We start from the raw sequence: 18,548 nt of genomic DNA, 5'->3' as shown, positions 1-18,548 counted from the left end.
GAATGTCCAAAGATTTAAATAAAATCTTATTAATGGAACATTTTTTTAAAAATTTTCTCGGAGATTTGCGATCGTAACCAATTTCTTCCCCTATTTACAATTTCAGTCCATTTAATATTTGAGTGTACGGAATCTTTGAAATATGAAATCGGTTACTGTTTACAAAAGCTTTCGATGGCAGAATCTTAAATCAACTTTAAAATGTCTTAACATCAATGAGTTATGTATCTCAACGAAATTGAGTTTTCTAGAATGAAATGAAGAAATGTCCTATCCATTAGCAAGTTGGCACTGTTTTCAAATTGATCAGTTTGATGTATATAGTCTTGCAGTCGTCACTATCAATATTTTCCGACAATAGGTCACTTTATTTCCCCAGGGATTATAGATATATGGCCCATTTCTAATCCACAACTGAACAGACTTCTTCAACCTTTGACTGAGTGCTAATTAGTTCCTCCCTGCAGAAAATACTTAAAACAATTATTGGTTCTTTTCGCTCTCATTAGATAATAAAACGAGTAATTGAGATAAACATGTTTAGAACAAGAAGTTTGTCGACTATTACAAACCAAAAAACCACGCGAAAAATAATTAAGGTTTGTCCATAAAGTTTCTTAAGATTGGTTTCTTGGTTAATATTACATTACTTGTACTAAATATAAATTACTCCCCGAATGTTCCGTGAGCGACCAATCATCACTAAGCGTCGAACGTCCTTTAAACAAGTAGCGATTTACTACGTATTCTATAACGTCCAGACATGCAAAACTATCATAAAGCTACTTTACCTATCATACACTTTAATTGAATTTGACGCCAAAATGTGATCGTGTTTGTGAGCAGAATAGTCAATTATTTTCATGCAGCTAAAGTTTAAGAAGATCACATTTTCTGCCAAATCCATAATAGGGATTGCTTTCATGAATTTTCCAGATTATCTTTCTTCAAGTTGCTTTTGGTTTGGCAAAAAAAGCTATTAGTGAACCAAGGATAAAAATTTCAAATACTCTGTTATTTTTTATTTGAATTTTAGTTTCGTTTTCTTTATTTTAGCTGAAATCAAATATGAGTATGAAAGTTGTTCAATGTTCACATTTCAAACTTACATATCGTGTATTATATTAAGTCACTGCATTACACATTGTGAGTTATTCATCAATGCAGTAATCATACTAGTCTGCTCCAAGCTATATCGTAAATTGTTTACCGAAATTTGCAGTAGCAAACAAATTCGGAACATCTGAGGAACTAAGGCTTCATTCTTTGTATTACACATAATAGAACTCCTATTTCGAATTTTTAGTTTTGAATACTTTTGTATACAATTAATTTTTTCATCCTCTTTTTCTAATTGGTTCTGATGCTGCAAATAAAAGATTACTCCTTAAGACAAGTATATTTATATTTATATCTATATTTGTAATATGCTTGCTTTTCTCCGTACTGCACTAATGCACGAGATAAAAATTAAAAGTAAAAAGGCTTTGATTTTTTTTTGAAAACACATTTTCCTATATATAAGCTGATAAGTATACTTACGAACTCAGTATACTATCATACATAAAGTATATCATTAAGAGCTTATACCAGTTTTACTTTTCAGCCTTTACAATACTGTTTGATTCGCGGTTCTCGTTTTAAGTGGTTCAGTGGTTAAACCTCAGCAATATTTGTTTTCATCATTTAAGGTTAACCTTTAGATATTAAATGACACCTGGATAAAGATGTTAGAGCTTCGTTTAATTTGTCGTGTTTTGTCCGTAAAACCTGAGTGTCTGTATTTTATAGCATGTAATCCAGAGGTTGCTTTTATAAATATCATTTACACAGTTAGTAACCATATATTCATCACCGGGCCGAGTTTCATTTAAATATAAGTATTGAAGTATTGATTAGAACTTTAAATGGTTTAAAATCTTCCATAAAAGACTCAGTGAAATCTTGGAGTTTATGACCATCGAGTGAGTTTTAGTAATGACGAAATTAGATTAGTTATCACATTACGAGCAGCTTTACAAAACAAATGTCTTGACTTATTAGTTAGAACAACAAATTTAATAAATTTTCATCTTGCAACACCAATCTAGAACATCTTGTGATTATTTCCTACAGTTTGTAACGATAAAATCCAATTTGTGTCCAAATCAATTTGAGACATGATATTTGATTGGACGATGTTCTGGCGATAATAAGGCAGGTATTACAGAGACTTAAAACAATCCTAACCCATCATTTATCATGTATTTTACCAATATGACAGTAATTGTCTTCTATGGCCACTTCTACAATAGAAAATCGATCAGAAAGAAATTTTCATTCACGCTACAATGATCAATTAACTGCATTCGACATCACTTTTGGTACATTTGCTTACACTCTTTAGTTTTCGAATAAATAAAATTTATTTATTGCTTCAACAAACTTCCTTGGAAATGTTGCTATCAGAGGTTTAAAATGTGTACTACTATTGTGTATTCCATTTCACGCTTCGTCTAGATCTGATTTAACTCCCCAAACTTCATCTTATATACTTAAGTAGTACTTTAACGTACATGTGAACTCATGTTTTGACTGAAATATATACTAAAACATAATTTAACATGGTCTTAAACCACTCTAAAACATCGAATCTTAATTTTCTGTCAACCAAAATATTTTGATGTTAAGCAATTCACCGTAGTTGATATATATCGGAAAAATTCCCAGCGATGTTAGAACTGTTAAATTTGCGAAGCAAATATTTGTTTTGGTCGTTCCCTCCGCGGGACTCGAACTCATACCGCGGTTGCGTATTTTCTGAGAAGAATACAATTACTAGTAGTTACATTAAGTATTCCAAACTGTAAAGCTGCTTTTGAACTCATTGTGAAACGTTTTGCATATGAACAACGCTTTTTTTAATTAAGAAAAGTCAGTGCGATTCTCGTGTGAACCACTGATTTAAATGGTTTACATTCGACAATCATCAGCGTAATGTACATACACCGAAAGGGTATTAACCCAATTTTGCAATATGCATTGTTCGCGTTGCAGTCAAACATTTCTAATTCTTTGAATGAACATGGAAGATTTAGTTCAATGTATATGTAGTAAACAGAATTCAAACACATTCAAGTATTTGTAACTTGAAGCTCGTTCATATTATTCCGAATGTCTTATTTCTAGCACCAATTCAAAATTAATTACACCCATCAAAACACAAACTTATTGAATCATTGTTTTTCTTTGATTGTGTATCATATAGATGATTAGAAAGAAAACAAACCACCTATAAATGAAAAGCACTTTGATTGCGATACTTTCAAACTGTTGGAACATCAAATGTTTTCATTGTTTCAATAATCTAATCATACAAATCATATAATTGGAGATTGATTGACTGATTTATGTCAAATATGATGTGTAACAATACAACATGCATATAATAAATCAATTTAAACTTTTTTAAAGAGTGTCTTCATGTACTTCTTATGGTTACTTTTGTTTTACGCGACTTTAAAATTAACGCATATACTTCATTTCATTTTAGTTGAGCCACTGGAACCAAGTTTTGACGTTCCTTTAGTAAACATCACAGCAAACGCAGGAGAGACAGCCATTTTACCTTGTTCGGTTCAGCATTTGGGAAAACATTGGGTGAGGACCAATTATTTTGCTTAGTGACTTAAGAAAAAGCTGACACAGTAATTAATTATAATAGTTTGAAATTCTATTAATTCGGCGTATTGCTTTCCTACCAATAAGAGCAATCACTCATCATTCTACACGATGGTATAATCAAGTTCGAATAAGTGTCCTGATTTGGATTTTAGCTGATGTTTGCAGCAATATTGACAAAAATAAAGATCGCACAATAATAAAAGCATTGACCAAACCTCATTTCCGCTATATAGACTACTGTTAGAATTTAATTGAAGAAAAACCCTTTAAGTGAAGTTTTTCATTTCTTTCGACATTTTCAATATATATGGTAACATTCAACCGCCTGTGTGAGAATGTATGTCTAAATATTCGGCAACAAAGTTATATAAAGGTTATGTTTTTATGCTATGAACATGTCCATCAAAATGACAAATTTCTTTTTATCTTTATCTTATTCCGTAACCTTAATTCTCTTCAAGTCTTTTTTACTGTACTAGTCATGTTTTATGGATATTTTTTTGAGAAAGATGATAGCAATATATTTGTGCACAGACATGATTCGTTTGTCAGAGTCACAACTTCATTGTGATAAGTTTACGGTACGTGTGAAGTTAAGATGGTCAAAAATGGATAAAATTTTTATTTTGATTTGTTTTATTATTTAGATTCTCTTAAACCCTGCTTACGTCAAAACGTGTGTTGTTACTTAAGTAGCACTCCGGCTAAGAATCATGCAAAATGTGATTCTTATTAGGAATGCCTACATATTTTTATTTTTTTATATATTGTTAAGAATGTTATCATAAACAGAGATTCACAATGGCATTACATATTACCTTTGTTCTTGGGAGATAAAAATTGTATATGACAAACTGTAGAATTCCAAATTAAGGGAGATAACTCTGTAAGTGACGCACATTAAAATACAAAAACCTGTCCGATAGTCAATGTGGATTATCTCCTCAGAGCAGACAGGTTGGAATGAATGATTATGCATTCCATTATGTAGACATATATAGCAAATAAATAACAAAAATAAAAATATGTAGGCTTGCTTTTGGCAACAAAAGTAATAAATAAAAGAAAAGAAAAGAAAGAAAGAAAAATATTATGAGAAACTTATGTATATATGTTATTAATATCTGTAACTGTAAAGTACTATAATCAAACCTTATAGTTACTACACGTGATCTTGTATAGGGAACACTGCTCGCATGAACATACTTATTTACTATATAGAATATCATATATATTTTAATAGTATAAATAATAAGTTTTTCTTAATTTTTTCCGAGGATGAGCATTCGTGCTCTAATGCTGGACTTATATGCTAGATGAATAGCTGAACTTTTATATATATGGTTATACAGAGGAAACAAAACGTTTAATAATAACCAGTGATACATCACAAATTGAGTCAGACATTGAATTTAGAATGCAATATTTTTTTCACCATCCCATTTGTACAATTTAACTCATCATTTTCAATAAAATATTTGACTATTTGGGTAATAAAAGCCACAATTAATTAAATACTATGAAATTTATTAGCCTGAGAAACAGTTTCGGAAACTCGCTTCTTTCTTACTGTCAAAACACATAGTAACTCAAAGTTAATATTCAATCAAATGGACACTTAAATCGATGATAAGTCATATATTAATCAAGAGAGGCGAGCTGCAGTGGAACAATTTTCCTCTCTTTGTTTGCCTTATTCTGAAATATTGGCTGGTGAATGACATTCGAGACATTTAACTTCAACAACACATTAAATGAAAAATAGGTAGTCTTGTTTCCATTCCTAAGGAGTCATTTATATTTTCAATTTTAATAAATTGGGTGTACTTGTCATGTACGTTTTCAAGCAGCCAATTAAGTGATTAAGTATATGCGTTTTGAAAATAACGCAGAAAAAAATATTGGCTTGAATTAATTTGCGTGACAGGGAGGAAATGTGATGTTTTCCCAAGCTTTCAGATAGTACACGGGATGCTGACATCCTTAAATGAATCTTAGCAACACTGTTAACCTTGTTGGTTCAATGAAAATATCAAGTTTATCTTCAGTTATAGAATAAATTAATCAAATAAGATAACCTGGCAATTGCTTCTTATAATATTTTTGTTAGTTGGACTGTAGTAGTCTTTGATTGTGCAACTTAAGTTTACTGGTATATCATATGACATATGTTTTTATTTCTCGTTTTTTAAAGTCTAAATTATGAAGCTAAAGTATTCAAAGTATGATAAAAGAAGACTTACTAGTTCATATCTTAAGTTGTCCTTATAAAATTATATCTTCATACAAATATATCAACAGATCGGCCAAGAGGGGTATTTAATTTATTTCCCATAGAGTATTCCTAACGTCTGTTGGAAAATCTGTCCTCCAAAATTCGACTTATTGCCAGAATTACTGCATTTTTTTTTCGCAAAATGTAATTTTCTTTACATTATAGCCTCCTTCGGGTCCGAGTGTCTAAAGAATAGGCTCACAGCAGCGCTAAGCTTGTCGTAAAAGGCGAATAAAGAGTGATCAAAGCCTTGGTAAGGGTCCTAGGACGCACTGCCCACAGAGCAACTAGGTTGTGTGCCGCATGTTGTGAAATGGGGTACCCCTGGCATTTTACATGCTGGAGTCGTCAGGCCATAATACGGAAAATCGTAGTCACCCGTGTTGGGAAAAATGCCACGTTTCTCGCACGTTAAAGAACCCTACCGAGGTATTCTACCGAAATAGGAACCTATGGGCTCCGCCACAGCAGGCTTAATTGCCCGACCCTACCCATCTCTCCCTATTTCAAGTGGCAATCAAAATTTGTCGAACCTATTATCTTTGTGTCCCATCCCATTTTTCATTTCATCAACATTTCATGTTCATTGCCTGGATATAGCTGAAATATTGCTGCTTCGGCGTTAGACATCAACAATCAATTAACCAATCTTTACCTTATATTAGAAAAACATACATTCTAGTCCTATATTGTAAAAACAAACATCGTTACATTGGGAAATGTATAACTTACTTTTTGGTTTTCTTCTGGAAGTTCGGTTAAAACATTAAAAGTTTGTTTACTGTAACAAAAGTTAAGGCTACTAGAAGATACTCATGAAGTTTTTTTTTTATTTTGAGATTTCTCATCTGATTTACGCCATTTGTATAGAAGGCTTCATCACGGTGGCTCTTGAGGCCATTTTACATTGCCATTAGAAAATTAGTAAGGAGTATTGAAAGAGGTTTAGTTGAGCATTTAGCAAACATAACAATGTATCTCTGTTTGCAAGTAACTAATAAATGGAAGTGACAGCCTCCGTACGAATATTGCTATCTAAATATGTTGAGTTGCCAAGTGTCAAGACCCATTTCATTCACAAGACAATTAATGAGTGTTATTGCGCACAACCACTGTTTAAATAGGATCTAGATACAACGTTATTGCTTAAATTTGTAAATTATAATGTCATTAAGGACTAAGAAAATACCTTGTTAATAATATTTTGAAAGTGAAATATAGAAAGACGACGGCGAGAAATGTTTTGAATTCTTGCAAAACATGGGGAGACCTAATCTGAGCATGGTTTTGATGTGCATTTCCTGTTATAAGGAAAACTAAACTTGTCCTTGAAATGCATTGGTAAGACGTCCAGCATGGTAAAATATCTCTTGCATGACGTACAAACTTACATATGCCAACTTTTGAACTGTAACTTCGTAATAAATAAGACTAGTAAAACACGGAAAGATAATTCGTTTTCTATGTATGCCTGTTTAAAACTGTTTGTCTTATTTCTTTATGTTGGACAATCAATTGAGAACATACATTCTTTATTATATTTATTTGAATATGTTTTAAGGTAGCATGGTTAGATCCGAGAGGAAAGGTTGTGACTGCCCGTGACCAGAGAATTATTGCAGATGCTAGGATCAGTGTGGAACGATCATACACAGACGAATGGAACTTGTATATAAGAGATGTAGAACATACAGATGCTGGGAAATATATGTGCCAAATAAATACTAACCCAGTGAAAATCAAATATGTAATGTTACTTGTTCATGGTAAGACCAAAAATATACTGAGAATATATGAAAAGCGATCCCATATGACTGTTCATCGTATAATATAATCAAATGAATGACCATAAAACATCTGGCATTTGCTCGTTAAAAATATCGCGTTTGTACAATTGAAACAAAATAAAAAACGAATGAATAATTCAAAAGGTAACTTAAAAATATGAATGAATATCAATTATACATTGAAATAATTGATACATAATAACGAGAAATGAAAGAAGATCAGTTATCATAAACACATTTATTCCGACAATTGTACTTTGGTGTGTTTTCATTATTTTTTTTTATCAAAATATCAGTATTTATGAAGTTACTACAAACACGCTATAAATATTGAAAGGAGATTTGGGTTAAACATTTAGACAATGTTAATAAACATGAAATAAATTAATGGTTTTTTTTTTAGTTTACATCGGGTCTTAAAATTTTCAATGTAATCTTGACGAAATCAATTTCCTGATTTTTTCCAGAACCACCAAAAATTATAGAAGAGTCTTCAACAACCTCTGTAAAATCACGTGAGGGAACAATGGTGCAGTTGGTATGTAATGCTACAGGTATACCAATGCCAACAGTCACGTGGTACAGACGACGATCGGATATGAACCATCCTGCCAAAGAAGGTGATTTAATTTATATAAAGATAAAGATCTCAACGCCAAATTTGTTATACAACTAAAAAATCTAAACGCCAATTGTGTTATACAACTAAAAAATCTACTGGAATTGCAAAATTTAATCAAATAATCCTTTCCCGTATTTTTGGGAGTTCATATTGCGAGTGTGGTTTAGTTTTGTGTGACGTCTTGTTTCCCTCATCTTCTGTTTTTGCGTAATCTTTTTAATTTGCTTCGCTACATTGTGTATATATATCGTCTCTGTTTCCAATGTTCACGTTTAGGCCATGTTTTTTGGAATTTGAGGAATTTGAATCATTCCAGTGTTGTCGTTTCGACATATTGTTGCCGATATTTCAAACCTCCTATGATAAATACATTGTCGTGGTTAACATAACAAATATAACATTACAAAGAACCGCACATCGTTGAAATGAAATCACAAGAAAAATTTTAAGACCCGAATTTAGTTTGGTATAAGTCAATGTTGTTTTTTACTCTATTACATTCTGTGTTTACATTTGTTTCTACAAATGTATCAATATTGCATTTGTATTATTATCAAAATTAAATGCTCATGGTAATAAATATGATTTTAGACATTTTTCTGATTGTTTTGTTTTCTATAGTAGGTCGGAGAGATTCCTTACATAGGAATTACCAATAAATAACATTTTCAAACATTTTATTTTTCAAATATATTTCAAATTCATCCCAATGCAATAGAAAACAAATCTGATATGGTCAGATTTTTTTTAAACAATTGTATTTGAACAGCAACACCTAATTAAATTAAGAATCATACATGGATTTTTCCCAACCTATAATTCGTGAAAAGTATTCCTAATATAATGATAAACATAAATTGTTTTGCTTATGTAATTTCAAGATTTTTAAATATATATGGAATATGCATACATCAAATCTTTAATATAAACATTAGCATTTTGATTGTTTCATAATCTCAATCTCTTGACAGTCGTTGGCGAGAATGGTGAAGTATTGATAATTCACAATATTTCAAGGTATTGTGAAGATTTGTATGAATGTGTAGCTGTGAACGGTATACCACCAGCAGCAAGCAGAGAAATTAAAGTCATAGTAGAATGTAAGTTTTTGTCATGTCGTTCATCTATGAAAATACATAAAATATCAGCAAATCACAATGACTTTTATGTGTCTTATCTCTCCGTTTGTCACACCCTTATTTATTTTCAAAATACTCCTCATCCTGAAACTTAACTCATTACCTCGAAATAAACAACACTCTTATTGTATACAAATCATTTCCGTTTGTCTTAAATTAACTAAATATGAATTAGACTTTGCACCGAACTATTAAACAGCCGTATATAACAGGATTAAATCGAATGATTATTCGAGAAGAAAAATAATAAGGTACTGGTCGGGAAAGGATGTTATCCGCGCTAAACGTACTGATCGGGAGACGATGTAATCGGCGCTAAACGTACTCGTCGGGAGACAATGTAATCCAAATACGGGACATGATTTTTGTTTTAGTTCGACATGAAAAACAGGTGGCATAATTTCGACACAAGGAATTGATTTTCAGGGTAGAGAACATTTCAGGGTTAAGAGTATAAAAAACGAACTACTTTTTTAATCATGTTACCGGAAATAAATTAGGCATATTTGCGACTGTTTCATGTTTTATTCAATGTACCACCAAACCTCTTTCAAACCTTTTAACTTCTATACTCACAGTTGTCAAAGAGGGTCTGCAGTCCTACCACAACACTTGTTACTCCCGTAGTGGTATTAATTCAATGTGGATCTTGAAAAATTCGAAAGATCTTTTGGCGACAATCCGTTCAAGACTATTATCTGAATATAATAACATTAAAACCTGTGATTTTTCAACACTGTATACTTCTATTCCTCATACTCGGTAAAACTCCCGACTCAAGAACATTATACATCGTTGTTTTCCAAAAAAGATGGTACACCTAGATATAAATATATAGTTCTTGGTAGAGACTCCTCATATTTTGTGAAAAATAATTCCAAATCATCTTCCAAATATGCAGAAGAAGATGTTTACAAAATACTGGAATTTTTAATCGACAACATATTTGTCCAGTGTGGTGGATGCGTTTTTCAACAAACGGTCGGCATTCCAATGGGAACAATTGTGCTCCTCTACTTGCCGAGGCTTTTATGAGGCTGCCTTTATATATGATCTGATCCGAAAGAAAAAAATATCGTTTGGCTAGACCTTTTAATCTCAGTTTCCGCTTTATAGATGACGTATCATTAAACAATCCTAACTTCGGGGATTTGATACACCGCATCTACTCCAAAGAACTTGAGATAAAGAATATTATACTACAGACACTGTGAAGTCAGCCTCATATTTTGACCTACACTTAGAAATCGGTGGTAAAGGAGAACTGTTGACTAAAACTTTACGACAAACGTAATGATTTTTCATTCAGAATTGGCAACATCCCTTCAGCACCTGCGTATGGAGTGTTCATATCACAACTCATACGTTATGCCAGAACTTGCCGAAACTACACAGACTTTTTGTATCGCGCTTGACTTCTAACAAATAGGCTTCTGGAACACGGTTATATTGCTACAATATTGAAATCATCACTACAGAAGTTTTATGTTCGTCATCATGAACTCGTGGATCGCTACGGTGTATCCATCTGCGCCATGAAAACTGATTTGTTCAACGTGTCATAGTTTTCCTTCCCTTTTTCGTCTACCACGGACATGACTTTTTATGAACAACTCGGCGGGTTTTCTAGAAAAGGCAGAAGACGCTTATCCGACCGGTGCACCTGTCCGAGTCCGAGTTGCTCATTTGTTTTTTTACTTTGTATGTATGATTTTAGTTACTTTATGTTCTTTGTTGTGTGTGTGTGTTTTCCATGTCTGGTCTTTGTCCCTGGATTACATTCTTTTGATTACCGCTATAACCTTGGTGCCATTGATTACTTTTATTCCACCTTGTAAAGCAGTCGTGATATGTAATATAATTCAAGTAAAATCTGTAGATAGAAAATACAATTAAAATAATAAAAGCCTTAGACAAAAATTTAAAGAAGCACCCCCAAACAAGAAAATAGACCAAGTGTATCTGTATGGAAAGGGTATCTTGCTTATTAGAGACAACAACCGAGATGAAGTAATTTTCAAAATAATGTTGAACGGAAAAAATATATCGGTCAATTTATTGACGAATACCAAGCATTGGTTAATGGCTAATTATTTGCCATATCCATTTTGTTGAATAACTTGAATAGACAGCTTTATTAAAGAAAAATATTCTTACCCGAATTTTCGGGACGATCGTGACGGATAAGTTTGTAAAATTACGCTAAGCTCTCAAATAAGCACGAGTTCAGATTTAATATGCTTCCTTTATGGAGGATGTAGATAGACGGTAATTATAACCGAATCTTAGATTGAATCATGCAAACAGCTTACTCTTCTTTATTGTATTAAAAGCAGTGTAAGTCATCAAGACGGATAACACATATTTTTTTTACTTAATGGTGAATTTTCTGTTGAAAAAAAAACATGTCCTGTATAAGACACAGAGGTCTCTTTAAGAATATTTCAGATTTTAAATATAACCTGGCGAACGAAGGTCAATTTGAAATTGATATTACTTTAAGATGTACAACTAGAAAAATGCGTACACATTGAATTTGGTAATTTTTTGATGTTCTCATTACGCAAACGGTTAGAAAATAGAAACAAAAGGTAGGACGAAGACAGCACAGTGTAAAAATGAAGAACAAAGAGTCAAGGACAAAGGAATAACAACAACAATCAGTATTCAGGAGAATCTGAAATAATAGATACCTCTGCTTCTGTATAATCATTATATTAATGTCCGGTATAATAAGATAGGATGGAATTTACTGTTAAATATTGGAAAACTCCATTTTAGTCGAAAAACAGTAAAGTGTTGTCGTAACCTGTGTCTGTTAGATTGCTGTAAAACATACTTTATTGGTACTGGAAAATTTCTATAATAAACTCTTAAGATAGAATGAGGGGAGAGTCTCTGTACAGAAAAACGTGAATAATATTTCTTTAAATAATAAAAAAAATTAACGGTTGTTGTGTTTGTTCTAGATTTTTCTCTTTAGATTTATCTTGGGTTACAATGCAGACATCGATTTTTTTTGGTGATTTTCCTTACACAATGATTGTTGATGTAATTGTATTTATATATGAATACAGGAAAGAAAAATGATCTTTATTGACAAAAGTGACAACTGAAGAAACATCAACATACACGATTTTCCCTTAAAATAAAAAGTTCTATCATTAATTTGAATACATTTTACTACTGATAACAACCAAAAGATTTTGTTTTACTAAGCCTATAGTAGATATTTTTGTTTCGTTCAATAGTTGCACCAGAAATTCATTTAGTGCCCAAACGCATCAGCCAAGCAATAGGAAAAGAGACTATTCTAGACTGTCGAATTACTGCGAATCCGCATATATACAGTGCTTGGGTAAGACATGGACAGGAAATAGAAAATAACTATAAATACCAAGTGGAGCTTTACACAGAAGAGAGTAAAAATACTGTAACTCTAAGTTTAAGGATTAAAATGATCGAACCTGAAGACTTTGGAAAGTACATCTGTCGTGCATCAAACAAATTAGGAAAAGACGACGAAAGCGTATTTCTGACTGGTATGTTGAATGGAAAGAAAATAATTTATAAAAAAAACCTCACACGATTAAGTATAATATCAGTAATTATTAAACACAAAAATACGAATCAACAAATTTTATGTAAAATGCTGTATGTGCATGGTTATTGATTAGTACATCGAAATTTCAGTTTCTGACTTACTTCCCTTTTACTAGTCTACCATGTAAAGAATTCTGAAATCATACATCTTTGAATTTAAGAAATGGCAATTTTTGCACTCCACTGCATTACCTCTAGATGCCTTTTCTTAGTCCAAATTCAAAGAAAATAGAACTGTTTTACATGTAATTTCTTCTGTTATTTTTATTCTTGATATCAACATACAGTCCTTTGATCTAGATTCACTTAATGCATCAATCGTAACAAACAAATGCAAGTTATCATTTTTCCAAAAATAACAATAATGTAAATACAATCTATCCTTTTTATTTTCAATGGTAGAATTAGTTGTCAAAACTGACCCACCTAAAACTACAGCTGACACTTTCATTAGATCAACGCCTAAACGAATTGTTCATGATGACTATGGGTCCATATGGGATTCAGAAAATAACCGATATCACCAGTGGTCTAATGGTTATAACGGATCACCTACTAGTTATGGACGAGGTATGGTTAAATGGCTTATATAAAGCCTTATAGTTAGTATATACTTCTTTCTAAATGAACAATGTTAAAATGTACTTGTAATAGTATGGATGATAACGAATAGATACAGGATTACGTTAACGAAATATATTGGAATTTTCAGGTAATGGAAAATGTCCTTCTTATTATACCTTCATTGAAATAAAACTTGATACAAAACCGCCTAAAACGTATCATTCATTATTATACTACAACTTCGAAAGCGAGAAGAACATGGTTATCACGGTGTTTGTCCGTAGGTCCGTAATATCAATAATGAAAATAATAGTAATACCACATTATTTCATGAGGGTAGCTCAGTTAGTAAAGTCACTGATCTTCCCTGAGGCACCCATAATTAAAAAAATACATTTTTCGAGAAAAAAAAAATGAACAATTTTGTGAGTTTCTTACAGTCATTGACAAGTTGTCATAGGTTTATGAGAATGTACTAATTGAGCCTCGGGCAATAGATTAGAAAATGACGGATATACTATCGGCATGTATGTTATTGACAATTCCTTTTTTCTTTGTTCCAGATAAAGTAAAAGAAAACAAGGATCCCAATAAATCATCTTTACATAGACCTATTATGTATCAGATAATTGTGCTGAGCAGCATTACTTGGTTGTGTTTTATATTGTAGAAGGTGTAAATGTGATAACAGCGAACAAGAATATTTTTGAAAAAAATCGTGTTGCCATTTCATTGGCATTAATAAATTGGAACATGTCGACGTACAACACCTATTTATTTTTATGTAATTTATGTAATTCAATACTGTATTAATTGTTCAACTATGACATTTCCGATGTTTCAAGGGTCGGTTGTAATGTGTATGTGTAGGTATATATGTTTTTTTTTTGCATTACAAATTATGTTTTTGATACACGTTTTCTTCAAGACCGATTTGTACTGAGTACTATATACTTGTTAGTTACGATTGTTTACTTTTTGCTGTTAATATGTAAATACATAAGCTTCAAGCTTCAATCGCACTTTTAAAGTACATGTAAACACATTTAAGTTTATTTCGAATAGTTATATAAAAAAAATCTGGTACTATTTACAGTCAGTTATTTTAATATAACGTGCTTCAAATCTCTTTGGACCACAGCCATAGTAAAGAAAAACTGATTAACAAATGACCAACATGCCGTGCAATACATAGGCTGCAACTATTCAAAATTGTGAAGAAACTAGTTATATTACAATCGAAATAATTCAAAAAGAATCCAATTTGATAATTTTTTTACCGCGGGCTGGCCATTTATGTCGTTATCTAAACCCTCGCTATCGCTCGGGGTAAAACAATGCGATTTAAATGACAATCCCATGGAATGGAGTTTCCGTGATTTATTTCTTAATTCGTTAACTGAGTAATTGTTTATGTATATATTAAAATGGACTATCATTTTAATATTTTAAGTTAGTCGTAAAAACTTAATTTGTCTTCATTTAAACAATTTAAACTTTAAACGATGATTTTGTCTTGGCATCTTTGGCTGGCATAATTACATTTTTATATGAGGTAACGATACTGTACCCTTTTCAATTGCAACATTTACAATCATATTAACTGATGAATGAAATTCATTACAGCTCATTTCAAAACATCATCACATGTATATTAAACCTCGTCATATGTGTATAAAATCTTATTTCATTGTTTAAGTTTTTGCTTGATATAAATGTTTAGAAAGGTCGGAAGGTAAGAGACTGACAGAGAGTATAATAGAATTAACTTTTTTTTATTTATCATTTAAAAAAAATAATAAAGAATCGCGTGGATAGTTTCCTAGTTTTCTTTAATTAAAAAACATTGATGACTGTCATTATCATATATATTTAAGTAGCACTCCAGCTAAGAATCATGCAAAATACGATACATGATTGGAAAGCCTACATATTTTTTATTTTGTTTAAAATGCTTTAGTAAACAGAAATTTATAGTTGGTTTTTCATATAACCCGTGCTCATAGGAGATAAAAATTATATAGAATGCACTGTAGATTTCAAAATTAAGGAAGATAACTATGTAATGAAACTCAAATACAATAGAATCTAATTGGATTTTCAATGTTGTGTATCCCCTAAGACCAGGCAAATTTGAATGAATAATTACACATTTCATAGTATAGAGCCATAAAACAACTTAATTACAAAATTAAAAATATGTAGCCTTTTTTGGGGTGTATCATATTTTTCAGATTTTGCATGATTCTTACAAAGACAGCTACTTAAATTGAGAACGGACAAGAATAGTAGTTTGTTTAAGAAAAAGAACGATGATAATAAAAACTGAGCTTATATAGGCTTTACTTTACATCTCAAAACAAACAAATGAAACATATTCTGGCATATTTTGTAACGTGCTTTAGCTGTTAGAGTTAAGGTATTTAAACAATATTATGTTGCCTAGAAGTTTTAATTCACTATTTCAAAAAAAAAGGTTTCGAACTCGTTGATTGTTATGATGTAAACATCTCCACCATAAAAATGGAATTGATCACATTTTCGTACTTTTTGCTACAAATGAACAACTCGGTGAATGATTTAGCAGAGGATATTTCCTCTACTAGTGCACCTGGTCCATAATTATAGTTTTTAATGAAGTCCGGATTATTCATATATTTTGTCTGTATGTATTCTTCAATTTAAAAGTTAATCTATATTATTTATAAAGTTTTTTTTCTGTTTTCTTGTCCCAGTTTTTGTCCCCGGGCCATGGATATCCTGTTCCTCGTCCTTATCATGGTCTCCAATACTGTGCGGTCATCGTTCGGGAATTAACACCACCAAATTCTCGACAGTTTATCAACACTTTAATCAACAAGATCATTCAATCCTCTCCATAAAAGTTGGTATTTTAGAAAAAAAAATTACCATCCTACGAACAGTCCCGTTCTAAGTAAAAACTATCGTAGGGAAAGAGAGGAGTACTGGATACGCAGACTAGGTACTGCAATACCTTACGGATGGAATGACAACATCAAAAGTAAAGGAAACATTTCAAGCCAATATAACAATAGCATAAATGTGATGAATTTATTTGACAAAAATCCAAGACGGGAAAGGAGTCATGGCCATCGCCACTATACGTCACCTAAGTTACATGAAAAAATAGATGATCTCCTTCCTTTCATACAAAAATACAAAAACCGTTTGGACTTCATCACATTAGAACCAAACTTTATTCTATATCTCTCACTCTACTACACTCCCTTTACAAAACAGGTCATGACTCTCCTGCTTCTGACCCCACCTCATCATTATACAGATTTGTTGCCATCATTTTGGTTACTGGTTTCCACAGACTCTTTAAACCAGTTTGTGTGAAAAGTCAAGATGAAGAAAAATGATTTCTTCCGCTACCGTTTGTCAACAAAGGTATAGATGCAATTAATTTGACTAACATCCTCCATCACAAAAACGTTACCAACAAAATTCCCCCATATTTCAAAGACAAATCCATACCAATTATTTCATATTACTATACTTCACCAATTGCATCCAAAATTTTCAATTATAAAAGGCTATTGCAGAACCTCGAGATTGAGGACTTCAAGGCTAAACCACTTGACTGTTCTTGCACAACCTCTCCATTCAAATATGGTCCTTCTGGTCACGTCGTTACGAGAGATTTAACCATTATCGAAAACGAATCTTCAGGTAATATCCTTTCTAAAGGTCCCAAATGCCGTGAACCACGCTCCATAAATTGGAATTATTACTTAAGTTCTTATGGATGCCGTCGAGGACTATGCAAGAAAATGGATAAAACGAAGACATTGATTCTCTGTAAGAGTGGTTAAAGGCCGTGAGGTCTTTAATTTTGAAACGAATGAAAGTTTTAAGTAGGTCAATGAGTGCCAAGGCTACATCAGTTTTCAAAGACCCCTATGTAGCAAAAACATGTCTACTATACATGACAAATATGTTGTCGTACAAGCAGGCAAAGCCCAAAACAACATTGTTTTTGTCTGCAAAAACGTTTTACATCCAATGTTTATTATCAGAGGTAGACGTAGAAAATAATAGCAGTGATAAGACCTATACTGCTACCACTCTCTCCAAAGAAGAGATCGTGGAAAACCATAAATCTGTGCTATCCTCTATTGGTCTCTCTACCAAGGACAATGTTTGTGATTTACCGTCTATGTACTGGATTCCTAAACTCCACAAGAAACATACAAACAACATTTTATAGATGGATCTGCAAAATGTACCACCAAACCTCTTTCAAAACTTTTAACTTCTATACTCACAACTGTCAAAGAGGGTCTGCAGTCCTACCACAACACTTGTTACTCCCGTAGTGGTATCAATTCAATGTGGATCCTGAAAAAATCGAAAGATCTTTTGCAGACAATCAGTTCAAGACTATTTCCTGAATATAATAGCATTAAAACCTATGATTTTTCAACACTGTATAGTTCTATTCCCCATACTCAGTTAAAATCCCGACTTAAAAACATTATACATCGTTGTTTTTCCAAAACAGATGGTATACTTAGATACAAATATATAGTTCTTGGTAGAGATTCCTCATACTTTGTAAGAAATAATTCCCAATCATCTTCCAAATATACAGAGGAAGATGTTTACAAAATGCTGGAATTTTTAATCGACAACATATTTGTCCAGTGTGGTGGACGTGTTTTTCAACAAACGGTCGGCATTTCAATGTAAACAAATTGTGCTCCTTTACTTGCTGAACTATTCCTTCACTCTTATGAGGCTGACTTTATAGCTGATCTGATCAGAAAGAAAGAATATCGTTTGGCTAGATCCTTCAATCTCAGTTTCCGCTATATAGATGACGTATTATCTTTAAACAATCCTTATTTCGGAGATTTGATGTATCGCAT

General features: G+C 32.1%; 1 protein-coding gene across 2 annotated transcripts in view; it reads left to right on the top strand.

Annotated features, from left to right (window-relative positions):
- The window catches only part of LOC148621941 (lachesin-like), a 46,212-nt gene extending 29,858 nt beyond the window's left edge, over window positions 1-16,354 (top strand). For both annotated transcript variants that reach the window (XM_088571319.1, XM_088571320.1), the window contains exons 2-8: window positions 3,533-3,639; window positions 7,500-7,704; window positions 8,193-8,345; window positions 9,319-9,447; window positions 12,738-13,028; window positions 13,492-13,659; window positions 14,217-16,354. In XM_088571319.1, coding sequence (XP_088427445.1) covers window positions 3,533-3,639; window positions 7,500-7,704; window positions 8,193-8,345; window positions 9,319-9,447; window positions 12,738-13,028; window positions 13,492-13,659; window positions 14,217-14,323 — 1,160 coding nt within the window. In that variant the 3' untranslated portion in view covers window positions 14,324-16,354. The remainder of the gene's footprint in view (window positions 1-3,532; window positions 3,640-7,499; window positions 7,705-8,192; window positions 8,346-9,318; window positions 9,448-12,737; window positions 13,029-13,491; window positions 13,660-14,216) is intronic.
- Window positions 16,355-18,548: the final 2,194 nt, after the last annotated feature.

This window comes from Perna viridis, chromosome 3 (assembly GCF_037379345.1).
Source record: "Perna viridis isolate PV_CMFRI_1.1 ecotype Kerala chromosome 3, ASM3737934v1, whole genome shotgun sequence".
Taxonomy (NCBI): domain Eukaryota; kingdom Metazoa; phylum Mollusca; class Bivalvia; order Mytilida; family Mytilidae; genus Perna; species Perna viridis.
This window is presented reverse-complemented; position numbering and strand designations above follow the sequence as displayed.